The sequence below is a fragment of the Ranitomeya imitator genome, chromosome 2, assembly GCF_032444005.1.
Source record: "Ranitomeya imitator isolate aRanImi1 chromosome 2, aRanImi1.pri, whole genome shotgun sequence".
Classification (NCBI taxonomy): Eukaryota; Metazoa; Chordata; class Amphibia; order Anura; family Dendrobatidae; genus Ranitomeya; species Ranitomeya imitator.
The window spans coordinates 764387583-764408516 of record NC_091283.1 but is presented as its reverse complement, the minus strand read 5'-3'; the positions used below and the strand labels follow the sequence as shown (position 1 = coordinate 764408516).

The 20934-nt window shown below is 46.6% G+C and overlaps 1 protein-coding gene across 1 annotated transcript in view; it reads right to left on the bottom strand.

Moving 5' to 3' along the window:
- Window positions 1–6282, bottom strand: part of VPS26A (VPS26 retromer complex component A) — a 54045-nt gene extending 47763 nt beyond the window's left edge. The window contains exons 1-2 of the mRNA XM_069753409.1: window positions 6158–6282; window positions 1774–1923 (exon numbers count right to left, since the gene is read on the bottom strand). Coding sequence (XP_069609510.1) covers window positions 1774–1923; window positions 6158–6160 — 153 coding nt within the window. The 5' untranslated portion in view covers window positions 6161–6282. The remainder of the gene's footprint in view (window positions 1–1773; window positions 1924–6157) is intronic.
- Window positions 6283–20934: the final 14652 nt, after the last annotated feature.

Sequence of the window (20934 nt, the reverse complement as noted above, 5' to 3'; positions counted from 1 at the left end):
CTTACCAATCACAGATGATATGTACCCTTAATCCTATGTAATGATATATGGCTACAAAAGCTTACACTTGGATGCAAAACTATAATGAAGGCTCATGTAAGAGTGTGACGTGCTGGATGGAATATTCACAATGTGTCAGATCTGTACTTTCAGATCTTTGATAAATCTAGAATTTTTCTTTTTTTTTTACTTGTGTTTTTTTTTGTTTGTTTCTGAAGAACTGTGAAAAGGACTGATAAGGTTTTCCCGGGAACTTAACCCCTTCACGACATGCGCCGAACTAGTATGGCGCATATGGTTTCTCCCCCTTTGATGTGGGCTCTGGCGCTGAGACCACATCTTTTCCGGCATGTCAGCTGTTTTGAACAGCTGACATGTGCCTCTAACAGCCAGAGGGGGGAATCACGATCCACCAGTGGCTATTAACCTGTTAAATGCCGCTCAATCTCTGACAGCGGTATTTAACATGTACTTCCGACAAGCGTGCTGGAAATCCCACCCATCGGTGACCCAGTCATGTGATTGCAGGTCACCTGGTTATCACTGCCGCCACCCATTGATCGGTGCTCATAGCAAGTCAGCAATTCTGTTACATACAGATGATCTGTATGTAGCAGAGCCCATCGCTGCCGATATGGCAGCTTCTAGTCTCGCATAGAAGCTATTGACGCATGCCAAAAGTAAAAAAAAAAAAGGTTTTTAAAAATATTTTAAAAATGTATATAAAATTTTAAATCACCCCCCTTTCGCCCCACTCAAAATAAAATAAAGAAAAAAACAAGAACTTACACATATTTGGTATTGCCGCTTTCAGAATCGCTCGATCTATCAAGCTATAAAAAGAATTAATCCAATCCAAAAAAAGTCAAAACAACAGAATTACTTTTTTGGTCATCGCATCATTGCATTAAAATGCAATAACGGGCGATCAAAAGATCGCATCTACACCAAAATGGTATAATTAAAAATGTCAGCTCAGCCCACAAAAAATAAGCCCTCACCCAACCAAAGGTCATGAAAAGTGGAGACGCTACGGCCCAGGAAAATTACGTAATTTTTTTTTTTCTTTAAACAAACTTTGGATTTTTTTTCACCAATTAGATAAACAACCTAGACATGTTAGGTGTCTATGAACTTGTAATGACCTGGAGAATCATAATGGCAGGTGAGTTTTAGCATTTGGTGAACACTGTATAAAAAAAAAAAAAAAAAAAAAAAATCTAAAAAAAAAACAGCTGTGAAATCACACAATTTTTGCAACTTCACTGCACTTAGAATGGTTTCCCCTTTTGAGTACACAATATGGTAAAGCCAATGGTGTCATTCAAAAGTACAATACAAAATAAAAAAAAAATAAAAATAAAAGTTATGGCTCTGGGAAGAAGGGGAGCGAAAGACAAACGCAAAAATGAAGAAGGGCTCCATCATGAAGGGGTTAAAGTATCCACACATGTACGCTAAGAAAATGCAAGTCTTATTTTATATAGACCTGTGTAGAAGGACATGTACACGTTACATTATTGATTCTAAGCATGAACTGCATAGGTGCAACTTCATGAATACTGGTGAACCGAGTGATGCAGCGTGAGAGGAGTCGGACACCTGAACCTCTAGATATATACCAGACACCTACATTGGCCACGTCGCTGTCACATTCCGCATCACAGTGCAATCATCAAGTAATTACAAATCACTGTTTGCCCATCAGGAACATGAGAAGAGCCAGAGAGTGACCCACTACTTCACATCTGTGTAATGGAAAAAGCAGTTTACCTTTCCAGCTACAGACTCCCCATCGTAGAACAAGAAATGTTTTTCGATTTTGCCTTCTTCAGTTTTAATCTCGGAAAGCTTCCTGGTTTCTGCATCGTTGAGCACAACTTCAATCTCACAAATCGGACCAAACAAACCACTCAGAAAACTCTGCAAAGAAAAACGAGAAGTTAGTGGCAGAAAGTTATGACCAAAGGACTGACAGACCAGTGATTTATGCAACCAACGTAGACGTCAGCAAGAAGTCTAATATGCTGGACTGCTGATTACGTACCAAGTACTGTGTGACCTCAGTGTTCAGGCTCACTCACACTAGCGATGGCTACCGGATAGCACACGGCCCAATGTTATACTATGGGGCAATGCAGATCAGCGACTATCTTCTCATTCCGGTTTGGCATTAAAGCATAATTGCAGCATGCTGCGAGTGGCTTCGATAATCAGATCGCATGCACCGATACAAGTCTACGGGTGCGTGACCCATCAGACTGCACTCAGATGTCATCCGAGTGCAGTCTGATATACACGCACAGACACTGGAGAAATTAAGTTCTAGGTCTCCTCCACACCTAAGAGGAACCTCGGATCAGAGTTTGAGCCCAGTGTCATTGGCATAATCAGTCCGATTCTCTTGCCTGAGAGAACCTACAACGGTGTCAGCGAGCTCTAAAAATGGGTGAAACATTTCAGCTGCAGACCTTGTAATGAATCCATGGTAAATCCATAGCAATATTGCCAAATGGAAAGGGTGAAAGCAGTGAAAATCTGCAACAGCGTAATGATCAAGCTGCATTGTAAATCATGGTTTCCTAAAGGGAGTTTCCTGGGATTTCCACATCATAGACCTTTCCCTAGGATAGGGCATCAAAATCAGAAGAGTGGCAGCTGACACCCAGCATCCCGCCGATCAGCCATTATCGGCTCCAGTGGTGGCCAGATGAGAATAGCTCCCTTCACTGTGTAGTGATGTTTCCTGTTTGTTCTAATCCCAGATACACACAAAAAAAAAACTTTCATTATTTTTATGGATCTGCAATAAAACCAAAATGACAGCAAACCAGATAAACTAACAATTATGCTTCAATGCCCCTCCAGGCTCATCACCAATAAGGCAACGATTAGAAAACAGGAACACGAACGATAAAAGGAACTAAAAAGAAAGAACGTGGGACTGAGTGGTAATACCAGATACAGCCACTACTTAATGAGTGGCGCTGTGCCTAGTAAATAATGAAGAGGATACAGTCCCCTCCAGAGTGCTACAGCCCCTTCAGCTGATCATTAGGGGAGAACCAAAAGTCAGACAGCACTGCGGAGTTACCGCGGTTTTTGTGCGGATTCCACCTGCGGATTCCTATTATGGAGCAGGTGTAAACCGCTGCGGAATCCACACAAAGAATTGACATGCTGCGGAATAAACAACGCTGCATTTCCGCGCGTTTTTTTCCGCATGTGCACTGCGGATTTTGTTTTCCATACGTTTAGATGGTACTGTACAACGCACAGAAAACTGATGCAGATCCGCAGCGTCAATCCGCAACGTGGGCACATAGCCTCAAAGTGCATGCAGTGTGCTCGGTGAGGATTCTCCGGTGGCAGAAGCAGATGGTCATTCTGACTAGACGTGACCGGCCTCTCAATGCCCTTATACTGAGCTATGCTGCACAAGTCTAGTCGGCATGTGACTGTGTGCAAATCTCATACTTGAAGCCACATGCCAGTGACACCCGACAGCGAGGATTCCCAAACTGCAGACTTGTACCCTAAGGATGGACGACCCCTCTAAAGTGTCTGTGGGAAGTTTGGAAGCTACCTACGGAAATAGTAGATATTTGTGCCAAGTTTGGAAGTTATTTCCCACCTGCGAACAGCTGACAGCTGGGACCCCCACCAATCCTGAGGCCATCTGAATCTCCACCCCATTAATAATCTATGGGACCGCGGTAGGAAATAAGTCTGCTGGCTTGTCCAAGCTGCCTATCAGTGGTACATGATGTTTCACACATTTGGTGGGACTTTGGATATCACTTCTGTCTGGAGCCAATTCCCCAGTTTTACACCTCTGTGCCCTGTACCTGGCAGCCAATGAGCCCTCCGCTGCACATTAGGGTGTGCGCACACGTAAAATGGTCCACTGCGGATTTTTCCGCAGCGGATTTGATAAATCCGCAGTGCAAAACCGCTGCGGTTTTTACTGTGGATTTATCGCGTTTTCTATTGCGGATTCTGCTGCGGATTTACATCTGCAGTTTTCTATTGGAGGCAGATGTAAAAACGCTGCGGATTCTGCAAAAAGAATTGACATGCTGCGGAAAATAAAACGCTGCGCTTCCGCACGTTTTTTTCCTCAGCATGGGCACAGCGTTTTTGGTTTCCCATAAGTTTACATTGTACTGTAAACTCATGGGAAACTGCTGCGGATCTGCAGCGTGTGCACATAGCGTTAAAGGGAACCTGTCACCCCGAAAATCGCGGGTGAGGTAAGCCCACCGGCATCAGGGGCTTATCTGCAGCATTCTGTAATGCTGTAGATAAGCCCCCGATGTTACCTGAAAGAGGAGAAAAAGAGGTTAGATTATACTCACCCAGGGGCGGTCCCGCTGCTGGTCCGGTCAAACGGGTGTCTCTGGTCCGCTGCGGTTCCTCCCATCTTCATTACAAGACGTCCTCTTCTGATCTTCAGCCACGGCTCCGGCGCAGGCGTACTTTGCTCTGCCCTGCTGAGGGCAGACAAAGTACTGCAGTGCGCAGGCGCTGGGCCTCTCTGACCTTTCCGGCACCTGCGCACTGCAGTACTATCCTCTTCCCTCAACAGGGCAGAGCAAAGTACGCCTGCGCCGGAGCCGTGGCTGAAGATCAGAAGAGGACGTCATGGAAAGAAGATGGGAGGCGCCGCAGCGGACCGGAGACACCCGTTTGACCTGACCAGCAGCGAGACCGCCCCTGGGTGAGTATAATCTAACCTCTTTTTCTCCTCTTTCAGGTAACATCGGGGGCTTATCTACAGCATTACAGAATGCTGCAGATAAGCCCCTGATGCTGGTGGGCTTACCTCACCCGCGATTTTCAGGGTGACAGGTTCTCTTTAAGCTATGTGCACACGTTGCAGATTTGACTGTGGAATTTTCTGTGCAGATTTGCATTTCTTAGCAGAAAACGCACGTCAGAATCTGCGCTTTTTTTTGGTATGTGCACAAGTTGCAGAATTTTGTGCGGATTTCTTCCTTATTTTACCCCTGCAGATTTCTATTATGGAGTGGGTGCAGAAACGCGGCAGATCTGCACAAAGAATTGACATGGTCCTTTTTTGAATCTGCTGCGTTTTCCGTGCAGATTTTTCCGCAACATTAGCAAAGCATTTTTTTTTTGCCATTGATTTACATTGACCTGTAAATCACTTGCAGATCTGCAGCGTTTCTGCGCGGAAAAAAAGCTGCAGATCTGCAGGAAATCTGCAACGTGTGCACATACCCTTACTGCTGCACACAAGCCCTAATAAATGACAATGGAACAATCTGCTTCCTGAAAGATTTACTATAAAAAAAATAAATAATAGGTCAAAGACAAATCCGGACCCAATAGTCCCTGTGCGGACCATGAAAGAGCAGATCCTGTACAGCAAAGGGCTCCAACATGTAGCTCTGCAGCAGAACTACAACTCCCAGCATGCATTGCCGGGTGTGGGACAAACTAGGAGTTGTGGAAACATCACTGGCGGGAGACCCCAGTGTTACAGGATGAAACCTCTCACTGCCTCATTTCACAGCAGACCGAATTCTATTAATAATAAGTTTTTGGTTTTTAAAACCTCACCCTCCCCAGGTCCGGTGCGGAGTCGCCACTGCTGATCCCAATAGCGGATACTGGCTGATGCACGGACATGACGTCAGCACTGCAGACAATCACAGCCACCGTGACGTTGACAGCACTGCAGCCAATCTGTGAATTCAGCAGCCGAGTGGCTCATACCATCACATTGGGTAGAGCTGCTAAGCTCACTGATTGTCTGCAGCTCTGACACTGCATCAGCACCGCTGCAGCCAATCACAGACACCAGTGGCAAATACAACTGGACCTGGGTAGGGTGATAGTGGTACAGCGACTAACAGTGTGAGAGCTCCAGCTATGGCTGACATGACTGTACTCCTCCACCACCCATGTGGTCAGCATTACCGGGCCTGGCTGCACTGCCTTCCCGGGCAGCATCACACGCACTCATCACACGTCTATGGGAAGTTGTGCTTCCACCCTGAGCAATGTGACAGCTCCGGCCGCACTAGGCCCGAGCTCATCCCCGGCCTATCGTCCGGTGCACGCCGCTGCGGCCATAGCTGTCCTCGGTCTGTGGAGGAGGCCGTTCTCCCCAGAGTCTCCGCGCACTCACCATCTTCTCCCGCCGACCAGACCGGACCGGACCCTCTGCACCGACAGCACAGCTCCACCCGCTGCTGCCGCCGTCACGTGACCTCGGGGGCGGACACCGCCTGACGCCGCGACTCCCTCGTGACCGGTCAGCTGACTGCAGCCCCGTGTGACGTACACAGCGCGGGGCGGGGCGGGGCGGGGCCGGCCACACACTACGCAGCACACGTCGCACAGTGCAGGAGGAACTGTGAGGCTGCAGTCACACTATCAGTATTTGGTCAGTATTTTACATCAGTATTTGTAAGCCAAAACCAGGAGTGGAACAATTAGAGGAAAAGTATAATAGAAACATATGCACCACTTCTGCATTTATCACCCACTCCTGGTTTTGGCTTACAAATACTGATGTAAAATACTGACCAAATACTGCTAGTGTGACGGCAGCCTGAGAGGACACAGGCCGTACAGGGGAGCGCCGCGCGTATTCTCGGCCTGTGTCCTCTCAGATACGGAGGCCAATAAGCATGGCGCCTGTGCTTAACCCCTTCAGGGACGGGCAGTGTCTCCTGTCTGCTCTTCCCATCACCTTCTCCCATCCCTCCATTTTCCCTGCACACGGCTTTATGGAGATGATTTGCGCTTGTGAAGTCATTTTACCATATAATAAACTGAAAAAGGGGGAAAATCCCGTTGCAAAAAAATAGAGACAAAAAATATAATTTTGGGTGTTGTTAATTGTGAGGTAAAAATGGCCGTAGTCACAGCACTGACAACCACATAGTTTATAGGATAAGCAGCAAGAAAAAAAGAGCTTTATAAAAAATATAAATTACACTAAAGTCACGTGTCAAACTGGTTTATTTAGGGGGATGTGTAATCTGAGAGCAGCATGATGTAGGGACGGAGAGCCTGATTCCAGCGACGTGTCATGGGCTGCATACCGTCTGATAAAATGACCGTTTCCTCGGCTGTGGATCTAGCAGTGCTCTGAATGCTGAGCTGTGTGCAGCCCCCCCAGTGATTAGCAGCGGTGTATGCTGTGCATAGGCTGAAAGCTGCTAATCAGTGGTGGGGGCAGGGTTACACAACTAAGGCTACTTTCACACTAGCGTCGGTACGGGGCAGTCACCATGCGTCGGCCCGACGTACCGACGCAAACTGCGAAAAAAAATAACGGGGGCAGCGGATGCAGTTTTACAACGTATCCGCTGCCCAATTGTAAGGTCCGGGGAGGAGGGGGCGGATTCCAGCCGCGCATGCGCAGTCGGAAATGGCGGACTCGACGCACCAAAAAACGTTACATGGAACGACGGATGCGAGGTGTGGCAATGCGTCGCTAATGAAAGTCTATGGATTAAAAACGCGTCCTGCGGGCAACTTTGCAGGATGCGTTTTTACTCCAAAACGACACATTGCGACGTACGTCAAAAAACGCTAGTGTGAAAGTAGCCTTAGCCTGTCTGCCTGGCACAGGATACCTCATTGCTTGTAATAGAAGTACAGTACACAGCCTAATAAGTGACACATCCCTGGAATCAGGCTCTCTGTCCCCGCATTATGCTGATCTCAGATTACATAGCATAAACCTGCTGACAGATTCCTTAAGTTTTCTAAGACCTGCAGCTTCTTAGTTTTCCTGTCCGTGTAGCTGTGTGACGGCCTGTGTCATGTGCACCGAGCTGTATGATTTGGGGTATATGCAGAGGTTTTCTTGCCTTACATTGTATTGGAGATACAGCAACCGAAAAACTCTAGTTCTGGAATTTGTATTTAATTTTGTTTTTTACTAATATAAGTAATATGCTTTTTCTTTATTTTTGGATGCCCCTGCGCAGTAATGGGGCCCACACCTCTCTCTATGAGCAATAATTGACATAATACACGCGATTCACTATTTACAAAGGCAGCAGCACATCATCCATGTAACACGTTACCCAGCTAATTACTATACATAAGCAGAGGCAAAACATGTAGTATTTGCATATCGATGAACAGTGGGCCCCCAGAGTCTGTGTTCTTGTTGGGCCCTTGGCACCCCAGTCTGACACTGCTCACACCCCCACATGATATACTGCTACTTCCTGGGGAGAGAAGGTGTTACAATCAATAAATATATGTTATGATTCAATGTTTTGCTTAAAGGGGTTGTCTGAATGGCCAATTATCACAGATCTACAGGATTGGCGATAAATGTCTGATTTCTGGTGGTCCAGTACGGAGACCTCCACTGGCTGAGCCCCCATGACCTTGGTAAGCAGGGGCAGGGCTGCCACTAGAAATTTTGGGGCCCCATACTGGCAAAATTTTCGGGGCTCCCTTGAAACTCCGCCCAGGCTCCACCCCAGCCCCGCCTCCAGGCTCCACCCCTCGAACTGTCCACAGTCCCACCGCTCTCTCTTGGAAAATCTCCACTTCTCACCTATCACACATTGACAGTTCCCATCACCAGATCACACATATAGCCGGCAGCTTTTGTTTTGGCCAAAAGATTTTTTAAGCCGCCACCATAACACGGTAGACACTTTTGGCCGGGCCCTACTCTGCTGTAACCTATTAAATATTTGTTAAAATATGCAATACAATTTAGGTATATTTTTATTTATTTTTCAATTTTTAAAATGACCTATAATATCACATACAAGGAACAAATACCACAGCACTATGACCAGATGACATATTACCACCACAGTGATCGAATAATATAAAATACAAGGAACAAATACCGCTACACCATGACCAGACCGCATATAACCACAAATGACTGAATACTACAATACTGATCAGTAATAAAAAAAAACCCACAATACTATCACCATCAGTGCCATTATACACAGGAGATCTGTAATTAGTAAGCAGTGTCTGTGTACAGGTAATACAGTAATCACTGGTGACATTGTACACAGGACCTCTGTATATAGTATACAGTGTATAGTGTCAGTGTATAGGTAACACTGACTCACCAGTGACGTCTCTAGGTGAAGTCCTTCATCTTTCATCCAGCACAGACCGCCATCACTTCATCCAGCCAGGACTCGTCTCTGCAGGAAATAAAACAGTTAGGCCGGCGTCACACACAGCGTAAAACAATACGGTCCGTATATTACGGCCGTAATACGCTGAAAAGTCCCGAAAAAAGTGGTCCGTAGCTCCTCCGTAGGCAGGGTGTGTCAGCATTTTTTGCGCATGGCATCCTCGGTATGTAATCCGTATGGCATCCGTACTGCGTGGTTTTCTCGCAGGCTAGCAAAACCAACATACCGCTATAGAAGTGATCCATGTGTCCCAAAAAGAAAAGAAAATATATATATACTGTCTATATATATATATATATATATATATATATATATATGTGTCAGTAGACACATATATTAGAGAGAAAAGCCGGTAATTCAGTGCGGTATACAGTAAAATCACACTGACAGCTTACAGTAGAATAGGTAGAATAAATGTGTACACATAGAATAGGTATATATATATATATATGTCAGTGAGACACATATATGTATATATATTAATATTTATTCCAGCGCTAGACAGCTTGAAAGCCGGTAATTCAATTACCGGCTTTTTCCTTCTCCTTCCTAAAACCCGACATGATTTGAGACATGGTTTACATACAGTAAACCATGTCTTCTCTCCATTTTTTTTGCAAAATTTGGCCGTTCTAGCTCTTAAAATAAAGGGTTAAATGGCGGAAAAAATTGGCGTGGGCTCCCGCGCAATTTTCTCCGCCAGAGTAGTAAAGCCAGTGACTGAGGGCAGATATTAATAGCCTGGAGAGGGTCCACGGTTATTGGCCCCCCCCTGGCTAAAAATATCTGCCCCCAGCCACCCCAGAAAAGGCACATCTGGAAGATGCGCCTATTCTGGCACTTGGCCACTCTCTTCCCATTCCCGTGTAGCGGTGGGATATGGGGTAATGAAGGGTTAATGCCACCTTGCTATTGTAAGGTGACATTAAGCCTAATTAATAATGGAGAGGCGTCAATTATGACACCTATCCATTATTAATCCAATACTAGTAAAGGGTTAAATAAAACACAAACACATTTTTTAAAATTATTTTAATGAAATAAAAACAATGGTTGTTGCAGTATTTTATTCAACGCCCAATCCAGTCACTGAAGACCCTCGTTCTGTGAGTAAAAAAACATAATAAACCAACAATATACTTACCCTCCGCAGATCTGTAACGTCCAACGATGTAAATCCTTCTGAAGGGGTTAAAACATTTTGCAGCAAGGAGCTGTGCTAATGCAGGCTGCTCCTCGCTGCAAAACCCCAGGGAATGAGGCTAAAAATAGATCAATGATCTATATTTAGCTTCATTTGCGGTGAGGCGCCCTCTGCTGGCTGTTCATAGATCGTGGGAAATTACCTAGAAAGCCTGGGAGCTTCCTGGCTTTCTAGGTAATTTCCCACGATCTATGAACAGCCAGCAGAGGGCGCCTCACCGCAAATGAAGCTAAATATAGATCATTGATCTATTTTTAGCCTCATTCCCTGGGGTTTTGCAGCGAGGAGCAGCCTGCATTAGCACAGCTCCTTGCTGCAAAATGTTTTAACCCCTTCAGAAGGATTTACATCGTTGGACGTTACAGATCTGCGGAGGGTAAGTATATTGTTGGTTTATTATGTTTTTTTACTCACAGAACGAGGGTCTTCAGTGACTGGATTGGGCGTTGAATAAAATACTGCAACAACCATTGTTTTTATTTCATTAAAATAATTTTAAATAATGTGTTTGTGTTTTATTTAACCCTTCACTACAATTGGATTAATAATGGATAGGTGTCATAATTGACGCCTCTCCATTATTAATTAGGCTTAATGTCACCTTACAATAGCAAGGTGGCATTAACCCTTCATTACCCCATATCCCACCGCTACACGGGAATGGGAAGAGAGTGGCCAAGTGCCAGAATAGGCGCATCTTCCAGATGTGCCTTTTCTGGGGTGGCTGGGGGCAGATATTTTTAGCCAGGGGGGGGCCAATAACCGTGGACCCTCTCCAGGCTATTAATATCTGCCCTCAGTCACTGGCTTTACTACTCTGGCGGAGAAAATTGCGCGGGAGCCCACGCCAATTTTTTCCGCCATTTAACCCTTTATTTTAAGAGCTAGAACGGCCAAATTTTGCAGATACACACTACTGACATTAGTAGTGTGGAATCTGCAAAAAAAATGGAGAGAAGACATGGTTTACTGTATGTAAACCATGTCTCAAATCATGTCGGGTTTTAGGAAGGAGAAAGAAAAAGCCGGTAATTGAATTACCGGCTTTCAAGCTGTATAGCGCTGTAATAAATATTAATATATATACATATATGTGTCTCACTGACATATATATATATATATATATACCTATTCTATGTGTACACATTTATTCTACCTATTGGACTGTAAGCTGTCAGTGTGATTTTACTGTACACCGCACTGAATTGCCGGCTTTTCTCTCTAACAACGCTGCGTATTTCTCGCAAGTCACACTGCTTGTCCGTGTGTAATCCGTATTTTTCACGCTTCCATAGACTTTCATTGGCGTATTTCTTGCGCAGTACGGTGACAAACGCAGCATGCTGCGATTTTGTACGGCCGTAGAAAGCCGTATAATACTGATCAGTAAAATACGGCAAATAGGAGCAGGGGCATAGAGAATAATTGTGCCGTATTTTTTGCGAGTTTTACGGACGTAGATTCTGCGCTCTTACGTCCGTAAAACTCGCAAGTGTGACGCCGGCCTTATCTCGAGTTCCGCTTGTAGAACACATTACTTAATTTTCCCAACTTCTACATTACACCACATGAAGAAGGCGACATAGTATCACTCTACAGTAACAGGACCACCCCCCATTTAAAACAGTATACTCAAAAAATAAAATAAATACATCACTGCAATAATAATATCCCTTAATTAGCCCCTATGGTAATATTCGCCATCCTAGCCCCCGTGTGTCTCATTCCAGGCTCCAGCCATATGTTCTCCCATCCTGCCCTCATGAGTATCCATTCTGCCCCATATGATCTCCCCATCCGTCTCCATCGTATCCATCCTGCCCCATCTGTCTCCAATCTTGCCCCATCTGTCTCCATTCTGCCCCATCTGTTTCCAATCCTGCCCCATCTGTGTCCAGCACTCTGCCCCATCTGTGTCCAATCCTGCCCCATCTGTGTCCAGCACTCTGCCCAGTCTGTGTGCAATCCTGCCCCATCTGTGTCCAGCACTCTGCCCCATCTGTTTCCAATCCTGCCTCATCTCTGTCCAGCACTCTGCCCCATCTCTGTCCAGCACTCTGCCCCATCCCTGTCCAGCACTCTGCCCCATCTCTGTCCAGCACTCTGCCCCATCTCTGTCCAGCACTCTGCCCCATCTCTGTCCAGCACTCTGCCCCATCTCTGTCCAGCACTCTGCCCCATCTCTGTCCAGCACTCTGCCCCATCTCTGTCCAGCACTCTGCCCCATCTCTGTTCAGCACTCTGCCTCATCTCTGTTCAGCACTCTGCCCCATCTCTGTCCAGCACTCTGCCCCATCTCTGTCCAGCACTCTGCCCCATCTCTGTCCAGCACTCTGCCCCATCTCTGTCCAGCACTCTGCCCCGCACTCTGTCCAGCACTCTGCCCCGCACTCTGTCCAGCACTCTGCCCCGCACTCTGTCCAGCACTCTGCCCAGCACTCTGCCCCATCTCTGTCCAGCACTCTGCCCCATCTCTGTCCAGCACTCTGCCCCATCTCTGTCCAGCACTCTGCCCCATCTCTGTCCAGCACTCTGCCCCATCTCTGTCCAGCACTCTGCCCCATCTCTGTCCAGCACTCTGCCCCATCTCTGTTCAGCACTCTGCCCCATCTCTGTCCAGCACTCTGCCCCATCTCTGTCCAGCACTCTGCCCAGCACTCTGCCCCCCCCCCGTGTCCAGCTTTACTGCCCCCCGGCCCCCACCCTGTGTCCAGCTTTACTGCCCCCCGGCCCCCACCCTGTGTCCAGCTTTACTGCCCCCCGGCCCCCACCCTGTGTCCAGCTTTACTGCCCCCGGGCCCCCACCCTGTGTCCAGCTTTACTGCCCCCGGGCCCCCACCCTGTGTCCAGCTTTACTGCCCCCCAGCCCCCACCCTGTGTCCAGCTTTACTGCCCCCCGGCCCCCACCCTGTGTCCAGCTTTACTGCCCCCGGGCCCCCACCCTGTGTCCAGCTTTACTGCCCCCGGGCCCCCACCCTGTGTCCAGCTTTACTGCCCCCCGGCCCCCACCCTGTGTCCAGCTTTACTGCCCCGGGCCCCCACCCTGTGTCCAGCTTTACTGCCCCCGGGCCCCCACCCTGTGTCCAGCTTTACTGCCCTGGGACCCCCCTCCCACAATGACAATGACGTCAGACGCTGGCGACCTGCACGCTGCGGCTGGCGGCTGTTAGCTATTGACGTGCGGGCACGGGCCCGCACGTCAATAGCGTACAGCTGTAGCGCCGGCCGCCGCTAAGGGCCCGGTTCAGCCTGCAGCTGCCGGTAGGGGCCCGGTGAGCAGGTAAGAGGGAACCCGATGCGGGCCCCCTCTGCTCACCGGGCCCCATACACCAGTCACGGCTGTAATGCCCTGATGGCGGCCCTGAGCAGGGGTGCCCTGTCACTTCATGTCTATGGGGCAGCGCTCTGCTATTTCCATCGGCTTCCTAGCCATTGGATGAAGCTGCACCACTTATGCTTTACAGCCGCGTCCTCCTCACAGAATATATATTTCAGTGATTGAGGAGGGGGAAATATCAGCCATTTATCACCTGTCCTGACAATCGGTGGTAAATATCCATAACAGGGCTGGGACAAGGGAAAGGAAGGAGTTGGCACCTACCTAGGGCCCCCTGTGTCTTATACCTGGGTGCTGGGTGCTAATGGGCGCTTCCCATGCTATACAGGAGCCATTATAAAGGAGTGTTTGTTACACTACTACGGCTGGATCTGTGACAAATTGTAATTCCAATTGCCCAAAGGCAAGAAAACGTCACTTAATTACCAAACTAATTAACACTTAACTTTTACTAGAATCTAATATGCGGCTATATAAAAATGTGTCAATTCATTACTGGCCCAATGAAAAAACCCACATCTACCCAGAGGTTACATCTACGGCCCCAATGTACCAGCTGCAGTGTATATAGCGTATAAAGGCCGCTAATGCCCATATTGTGGTAGATCCTCTACAGAGAGCAGGGCCAATATGCTATAACGAATGCTATAACTTTATATTATGTTATTATCCAAGTATGAACTCTTAGTACTCATCATTTAATACAGATTTCTAACTACTAACCTGTGAAAAAGTATTCATACCCTGTGAACTATTCCACATATTTTCATGTTACACCCACAACTTAAATATATTTTAAAAAGCACAAAATAGGATAGGTCATCAATGTCTGATCGTTTGGGGGCGACACCCCCGCCGGTGAGTTGTTCTCAGTGACGGCGGCTGTAACTACTCGATTGCGGAGCTGCTCCATCTTCTGATAGTGGCCGCAGTTGGGTACTGCACGTCCGCCTCCTATTCAAATAAACAGCAGCAGATTACAGTGAGCAGCTTTGGTCCATTAACTTTCTCAAAACTGCCCAATAATCAGATTAATTATGATTGTACCAAGGGGTATAATTTGCCAGTGGTGAATAAAGTGAATGGACAACAGCTGCTGACTTTAGTACATAAAAAATGCAAATTAACAAATGTATAGATTTTTACTATAATCTGACTTTTTTGTTGTTGTTGTAATCTATGTAATTTTTTGGCCAGATTCAGGTGATGGGTATGGGTGCAATATGGATGTAGTACAGTTGTAGGTTCTGGCCTATTGATCCTAAGTGACAGCTTCATAGATCTGTATGAATAAATGCACTGGTATTAGACTTGTCTGAGCCTTAAGTCCCCCATAGAATTTAAACTAATATCGTCCGAACCCACCAATATCAATGAGTTCAGCTGTCAGTGTAATGTGTATGGGGACAGCATGCGACTGATGGTCGAGGACGATGTCGATCACACATGTCCCAATTTGAACTGCCAATCACATTGTTCACATGAGTAAGACTGCTTAGTGCAGTTGAAACGCGTCCACTGGGTCATGTCGACCATGCAAATTTTTCTTTTGTATGCACCATATTTTCTTTTTAAAAAGAAAAGGAAAATCCAGTCCTGTTGAGTCGGACTCCAATTTTTTCTATTTTCCTTGATGTGAGGCCAGAACGAGGCCGGTATCTGAGCCCCAGGTGGATGAGCATAGAGCTACTGGGTGAGCTGGAATCAAGTTTTCACATTGTCCTACGGTAGACGTGCTGCCGGATAAGGTGTGAGTCGGCGGCTTTCTCATAGAGAACACAGGAGCTCTCGGCCAAGTACTCACTTGTGTATGAGAGAGATGGCGGCCGGGTGAATTATCAGCCAGAGGGTGAACTATCGGCTTTCTCATAGAGAACACAGGAGCTCTCGGCCAAGTGAGTATTCTTGTGTATGGGAGAGATGGCGGCCGGGTGAATTATCAGCCAGAGGGTGAACTATCGGCTTTCTCATAGAGAACACAAGAGCTCTCGGCCAAGTACTCACTTGTGTATGGGAGAGATGGCGGTTGGGTGAATTATCAGCCAGAGGGTGAACTATCGGCTTTCTCATAGAGAACACAGGAGCTCTCGGCCAAGTGAGTATTCTTGTGTATGGGAGAGATGGCGGCCGGGTGGACTATCGGCCGGAGTATAATTTGGCCAACAGCCTTCTAATGTGTATGGTCGACCTTACAGTGTACTCAGATGGTGCCTTTTCTGTATTTGAGGTTTATCTGGTGACACAAGATAGATAAATGTGTTTAGCTGCAAATAAAACAAATCGAATCTAAAAAAAAAAATTTCAGTTACAGATTTGATGTCAACGTACCCCAACTGCACCATTGAATACACTTTTTTAATAATATACACTAACGTTCAGGTGGCCATTTTAAGAGGAAACAGTGTTCGGATTTGGTGACAGTCTCTTTCTGGGACCTCCACCGTTCTATTCATTTAGGCTTTAATAATTCTCAGCATTTTCTGCCAATTAGAAAGAGGGGGTATTCTAAATGGCTGAATGTTGAACTACACAATTTTGGGAGTTGGTACAAAAAATAATATAAGTACAGATTGTGATACGGACTTGTAAGCTATTTGTGTGTTGCTGAATGGTGTGTTTGTGAGCTGCCACGTACTTCCTTTGAAGTGAAGTCTAGGGGCGTTTACCCTGGGGGTATTTTTTCCATAGATTTTGAAGCGGATTCACAGATGAAAAAAAAAACCTTAAACGTGCCTCCTTAGGAAATCACTGGTACAGATGGGCACATGACACAGTTTATGGCCCCATATAAGACAGACCTGTAATATAGCCATAAACCCGAGTCCTTAGTGATGCATCAATAAGAACATTCAGATCTTTTTTTTTTGGGGGGGGGGGGGGAGTAAAGAAGAAGTATAGCTTCACCTTTTTAGGCTTTTTTTTCCCTTTTTGTGCTGTTGTGCAAATACATATTGTGAAAGAAGCACAAGCCCTTTCTGATGCGGAGTCATCCTTTATTCAGGGTATACATACATAAGCAGTTTTTGATGCTTCGGTTTTGACTTTTATCCGAAGCCGTGAGGCAAGGCTCGTTAACGTGTCGATGTTAACGTTTAGGATCGCTGTTTCAAATAGATGACGCTAGAGTTCTATTCTTCTTCCTCTCTGAAGAGGCAGTTTACATATTTAGTCCCTGTAGTATGTTACAGATGTGACCTGATGTTACACTGTAGTGAACAGGATCTGAGAAACTTCCATCTGTACAGTTAAAAATTGATTTTTTTTTTAGGGCATGTTGTGCGTATTTTATGGACTTCATCTGATGATCACAGTTATGATTACTACTAGTTACTAATGGTTACTTATAAACTTTGGGGGGAGGTGCTGCTGCTATTTTCACTTTGGATAACTTTAACATTGGGTGGTATATAGTACTAGCTATTGAACCCGTTCTACGCCCGGGTGGCGAGCATTTATATTGGTATATGGTCTCCATCCTTGTATGTGCTGCTCCATCCTGCGTCCCCATCCTGTCATGTGCTGCACCCATCTTGCGTCCCCATCCTGGTATGTGCTGCACCCATCCTGTCATGTGCTGCACCCATCCTGCGTCCCCATCCTGGTATGTGCTGCACCCATCCTGCGTCCCCATCCTGTCATGTGCTGCACCCATCCTGCGTCCCCATCCTGTCATGTGCTGCTCCCATCCTGCGCCCCCGTTCTGTCATGTGCTGCTCCATCCTGCGCCCCCATTCTGTCATGTGCTGCACCCATCCTGCGTCCCCATCCTGCGTCCCCATCCTGTCATGTGCTGCACCCATCCTACGTCCCCATCCTGTCATGTGCTGCACCCATCCTGCGTCCCCATCCTGCGTCCCCATCCTGTCATGTGCTGCACCCATCCTGCGTCCCCATCCTGGTATGTGCTGCGTCCCCATCCTGCGTCCCCATCCTGTGATGCGCTGCTCCCATCCTGCGTCCCCATCCTGTGATGCGCTGCTCCCATCCTGCGTCCCCATCCTGCGTCCCCATCCTGTCATGTGCTGCACCCATCCTGCGTCCCCATCCTGGTATGTGCTGCGTCCCCATGCTGCGTCCCCATCCTGGTATGTGCTGCGTCCCCATCCTGTCATGTGCGTCACCCATCCTGCGTCCCCATCCTGGTATGTGCTGCACCCATCCTGCGTCCCCATCCTGTGTCCCCATCCTGTCATGTGCTGCACCCATCCTGCGTCCCCATCCTGGTATGTGCTGCGTCCCCATCCTGCGTCCCCATCCTGTGATGCGCTGCTCCCATCCTGCGTCCCCATCCTGCGTCCCCATCCTGCGTCCCCATCCTGCGTCCCCATCCTGTCATGTGCTGCACCCATCCTGCGTCCCCATCCTGGTATGTGCTGCGTCCCCATCCTGCGTCCCCATCATGGTATGTGCTGCGTCCCCATCCTGCGTCCCCATCCTGCGTCCCCATCCTGGTATGTGCTGCATCCATCCGGGGGCCTGAGCAGGCGGGGACACCGGCGCGCTGTGGGGGTCAGGTGCCGGTATCGCCGCCAGCTCAGGCCCCCCAGCACTTACTATATTCACCTGTCCTGCGTTCCATCGCTGAGCGCCGCCATCTTCCCGGTCTCCTGGCTGTGACTGTTCAGTCAGAGGGCGGCGCCGGCGCGCATTAAGCGCGTCATCGCGCCCTCTGAACTGAAGGTCACAGGCCGAAGACCGGGAAGATGGCGGCGCTCAGCGATGGAACGCAGGACAGGTGAATATGGCCGATACTCACCCTCCTGGCACGTCCCTGCTTCTCTGTTGGAGATCGCGGTGTGCGTTCAGTGTGAACGCACACCGCGATCTCCCGGGAGCGTCACTCTGTGAGGCCCAGACTGCGCCGGCGCTTGCGCCTGCGCAGTCTATAAAGGCTTCGGACAGAGTGACGCTCCCAGCCTTATATTATAGATTCTCGCTGTCTTCACTGACATTAAGTCTATGTGCACACGTCCAGAATTGCCACTGAAATTTCTGCTGCAATTTCGCCACTGTGCCGCGGGTAAAAGCATGCGTTTTACAAGCGTAATTAGCTTGCAGAATGCTAGCGGTTTCCAAGTGATCTGTAGCATCGCTTGGCAAACTAATTGACAGGTTGGTCACACTTGTCAAACACTGTGTTTGACAAGTGTGACCAACTTTTTATTATTGATGCTGCCTATGCAGCATCAATAGTAAAAAGATCTAATGTTAAAAATAATTTCAAAAAAATCATGATATTCTCACCTTCCGGCGTACCTGGCAGCCTTCCCGCTATTCGCGATGCTCCCGTTCCCAATAATGCCTAGCAGCAATGACCTCAGATGATGTACGGTCTCGCGCATCACTGGGAAAGGAAGCATCGGGAGGAGCGGGAAGATTGCCGGGGACGCCGGAATGTGAGAATATCACGATTTATTATTTTCATTACTTTTTTTTAACAATTACATGGTTCCCAGGGCCTGGAGGAGAGTCTCCTCTCCTCCACCCTGGGTACCAACCGCACACGATCTGCTTATTTCCCACATGGTGGGCATAGCCCCATGCGGAAAGTAAGTAAGCGGATCAATGCATTCCTATGTGTGCAGAATCCCTGCGAATCCACACAAAGAATGAACATGCTGCATTTTTTTCCGGAATGCGATTCCGCCATAGAAAAAACGCAATATGTGCACAAAAATTGCGGATTGCATTCCAACAATAGGATGCTTAACCCTGCTGTACTGTTCAGGTCAATATGACCTGAAATGATTTTTGAGACCCTGTAGATTTTTTTATATGAGGATTTGAAACTAGTGGTATCTTGACTTCTCCTCATTTGTGGATCTCTATATATTTTTTTTGTTGTGTTTTTTTGTTTACTTTTTGCTACACGCTGATTGTTACACTTGCACTGTTCGGGTAAAAATAACTCGATAGCATTTTATACTGTTCTACAGGTCTCTGATTATTTCTGACTGCAAAAGTTATGTTTTTTTATGTGTACTTCATCTCAAAATGGTGGTGGTTTCACTGTTCTTATCAGTAAACAAGTAATTATCTAGTATTATCTATCATTCAAAGGCTGGGGGTTTCACTGTCATCAGTAATCAAGTATTTATTTAGTCAAATGCATTTTCAGTTTGTGAGAGAAGACACTGTTGTCTTATAAATTGGAAACCAGTCATTTGACTTACACCCTGAAGCTAAGTCCTGTGAAAGAGACACTGGAATCTGTGAGAGAGAGAGCACTGAGCTATGAATACACATCTTTACAGGTATTCTTTTTTTTTTCAAAACTTGGATAAAAAAGTTTCTAAAATGTCTATTGACTGACGCTGTGAATACATATCTTTACAACTATTCTTATCTTTTCCAAACTTAGGTAATTCTAATGAGCACAATGCACCATGACAATGCCGTAAGTGATAGAGAAGACAGAAAGCCTGACATTATTTTGGATTATAATGCCACAAAGGGAGCAGTTGATACTTTAGACCAAGCAATATCAACATATACATGCAACCGCAAAACCAATCGGTGGCCAATGATTTTATTTTATAACATACTGGACGTTTCTGCATACAATGCATTTGTCTTATGGAGAGAAATCGACCCCGATTGGAACCGGAATAAGCTGCATAAAAGAAGATTATTTCTTGAGGAATTGGGCAAATCCCTGGTTAGGCCATATATTGAGAGCAGAAAAGTGACCCCCAGAAGTGAAGGAGCAACAGCCATTGTAGAAAGTGTCCAGCATGCTCAAGAAAGAGACTCCACATCCACGGCCTCCACTAGCACAGCCACCAGCAGCACAGCTACCAGCAAAAAAAAGGAAGAGATGTAGCTTCTGTCCATCTTCCTGTGACAATAAGACTAGTCTGACATGTGCTGGATGTTCAAAATATCTGTGTAAAGGACATGTGTCTCATTATTGTGTTCACTGTAAAAACGCATGAACATGTTCAGTTTTATTTTTTCTTTCTAAAAAGGTTGACGTTTTTATGATTTTTCATTTGTTGACTTATAAATATTGTTTTCAAAAAGTTAAATTTCATGTTTTAGTAATAGTAATGTAAAGCTTCTTTGTTATTTGTGTGCAGAATGCCAACAATCTAAGATCATTGTAAAAAGCCTGTGTAACCTTTTTATGAAAAAAAAAAAAAATTATTAAGTTTAAATTAATATTTTTCATTTGTTTATGATCAACCATGTTCACATACAGTATAATAATGAAAAAAGTATTC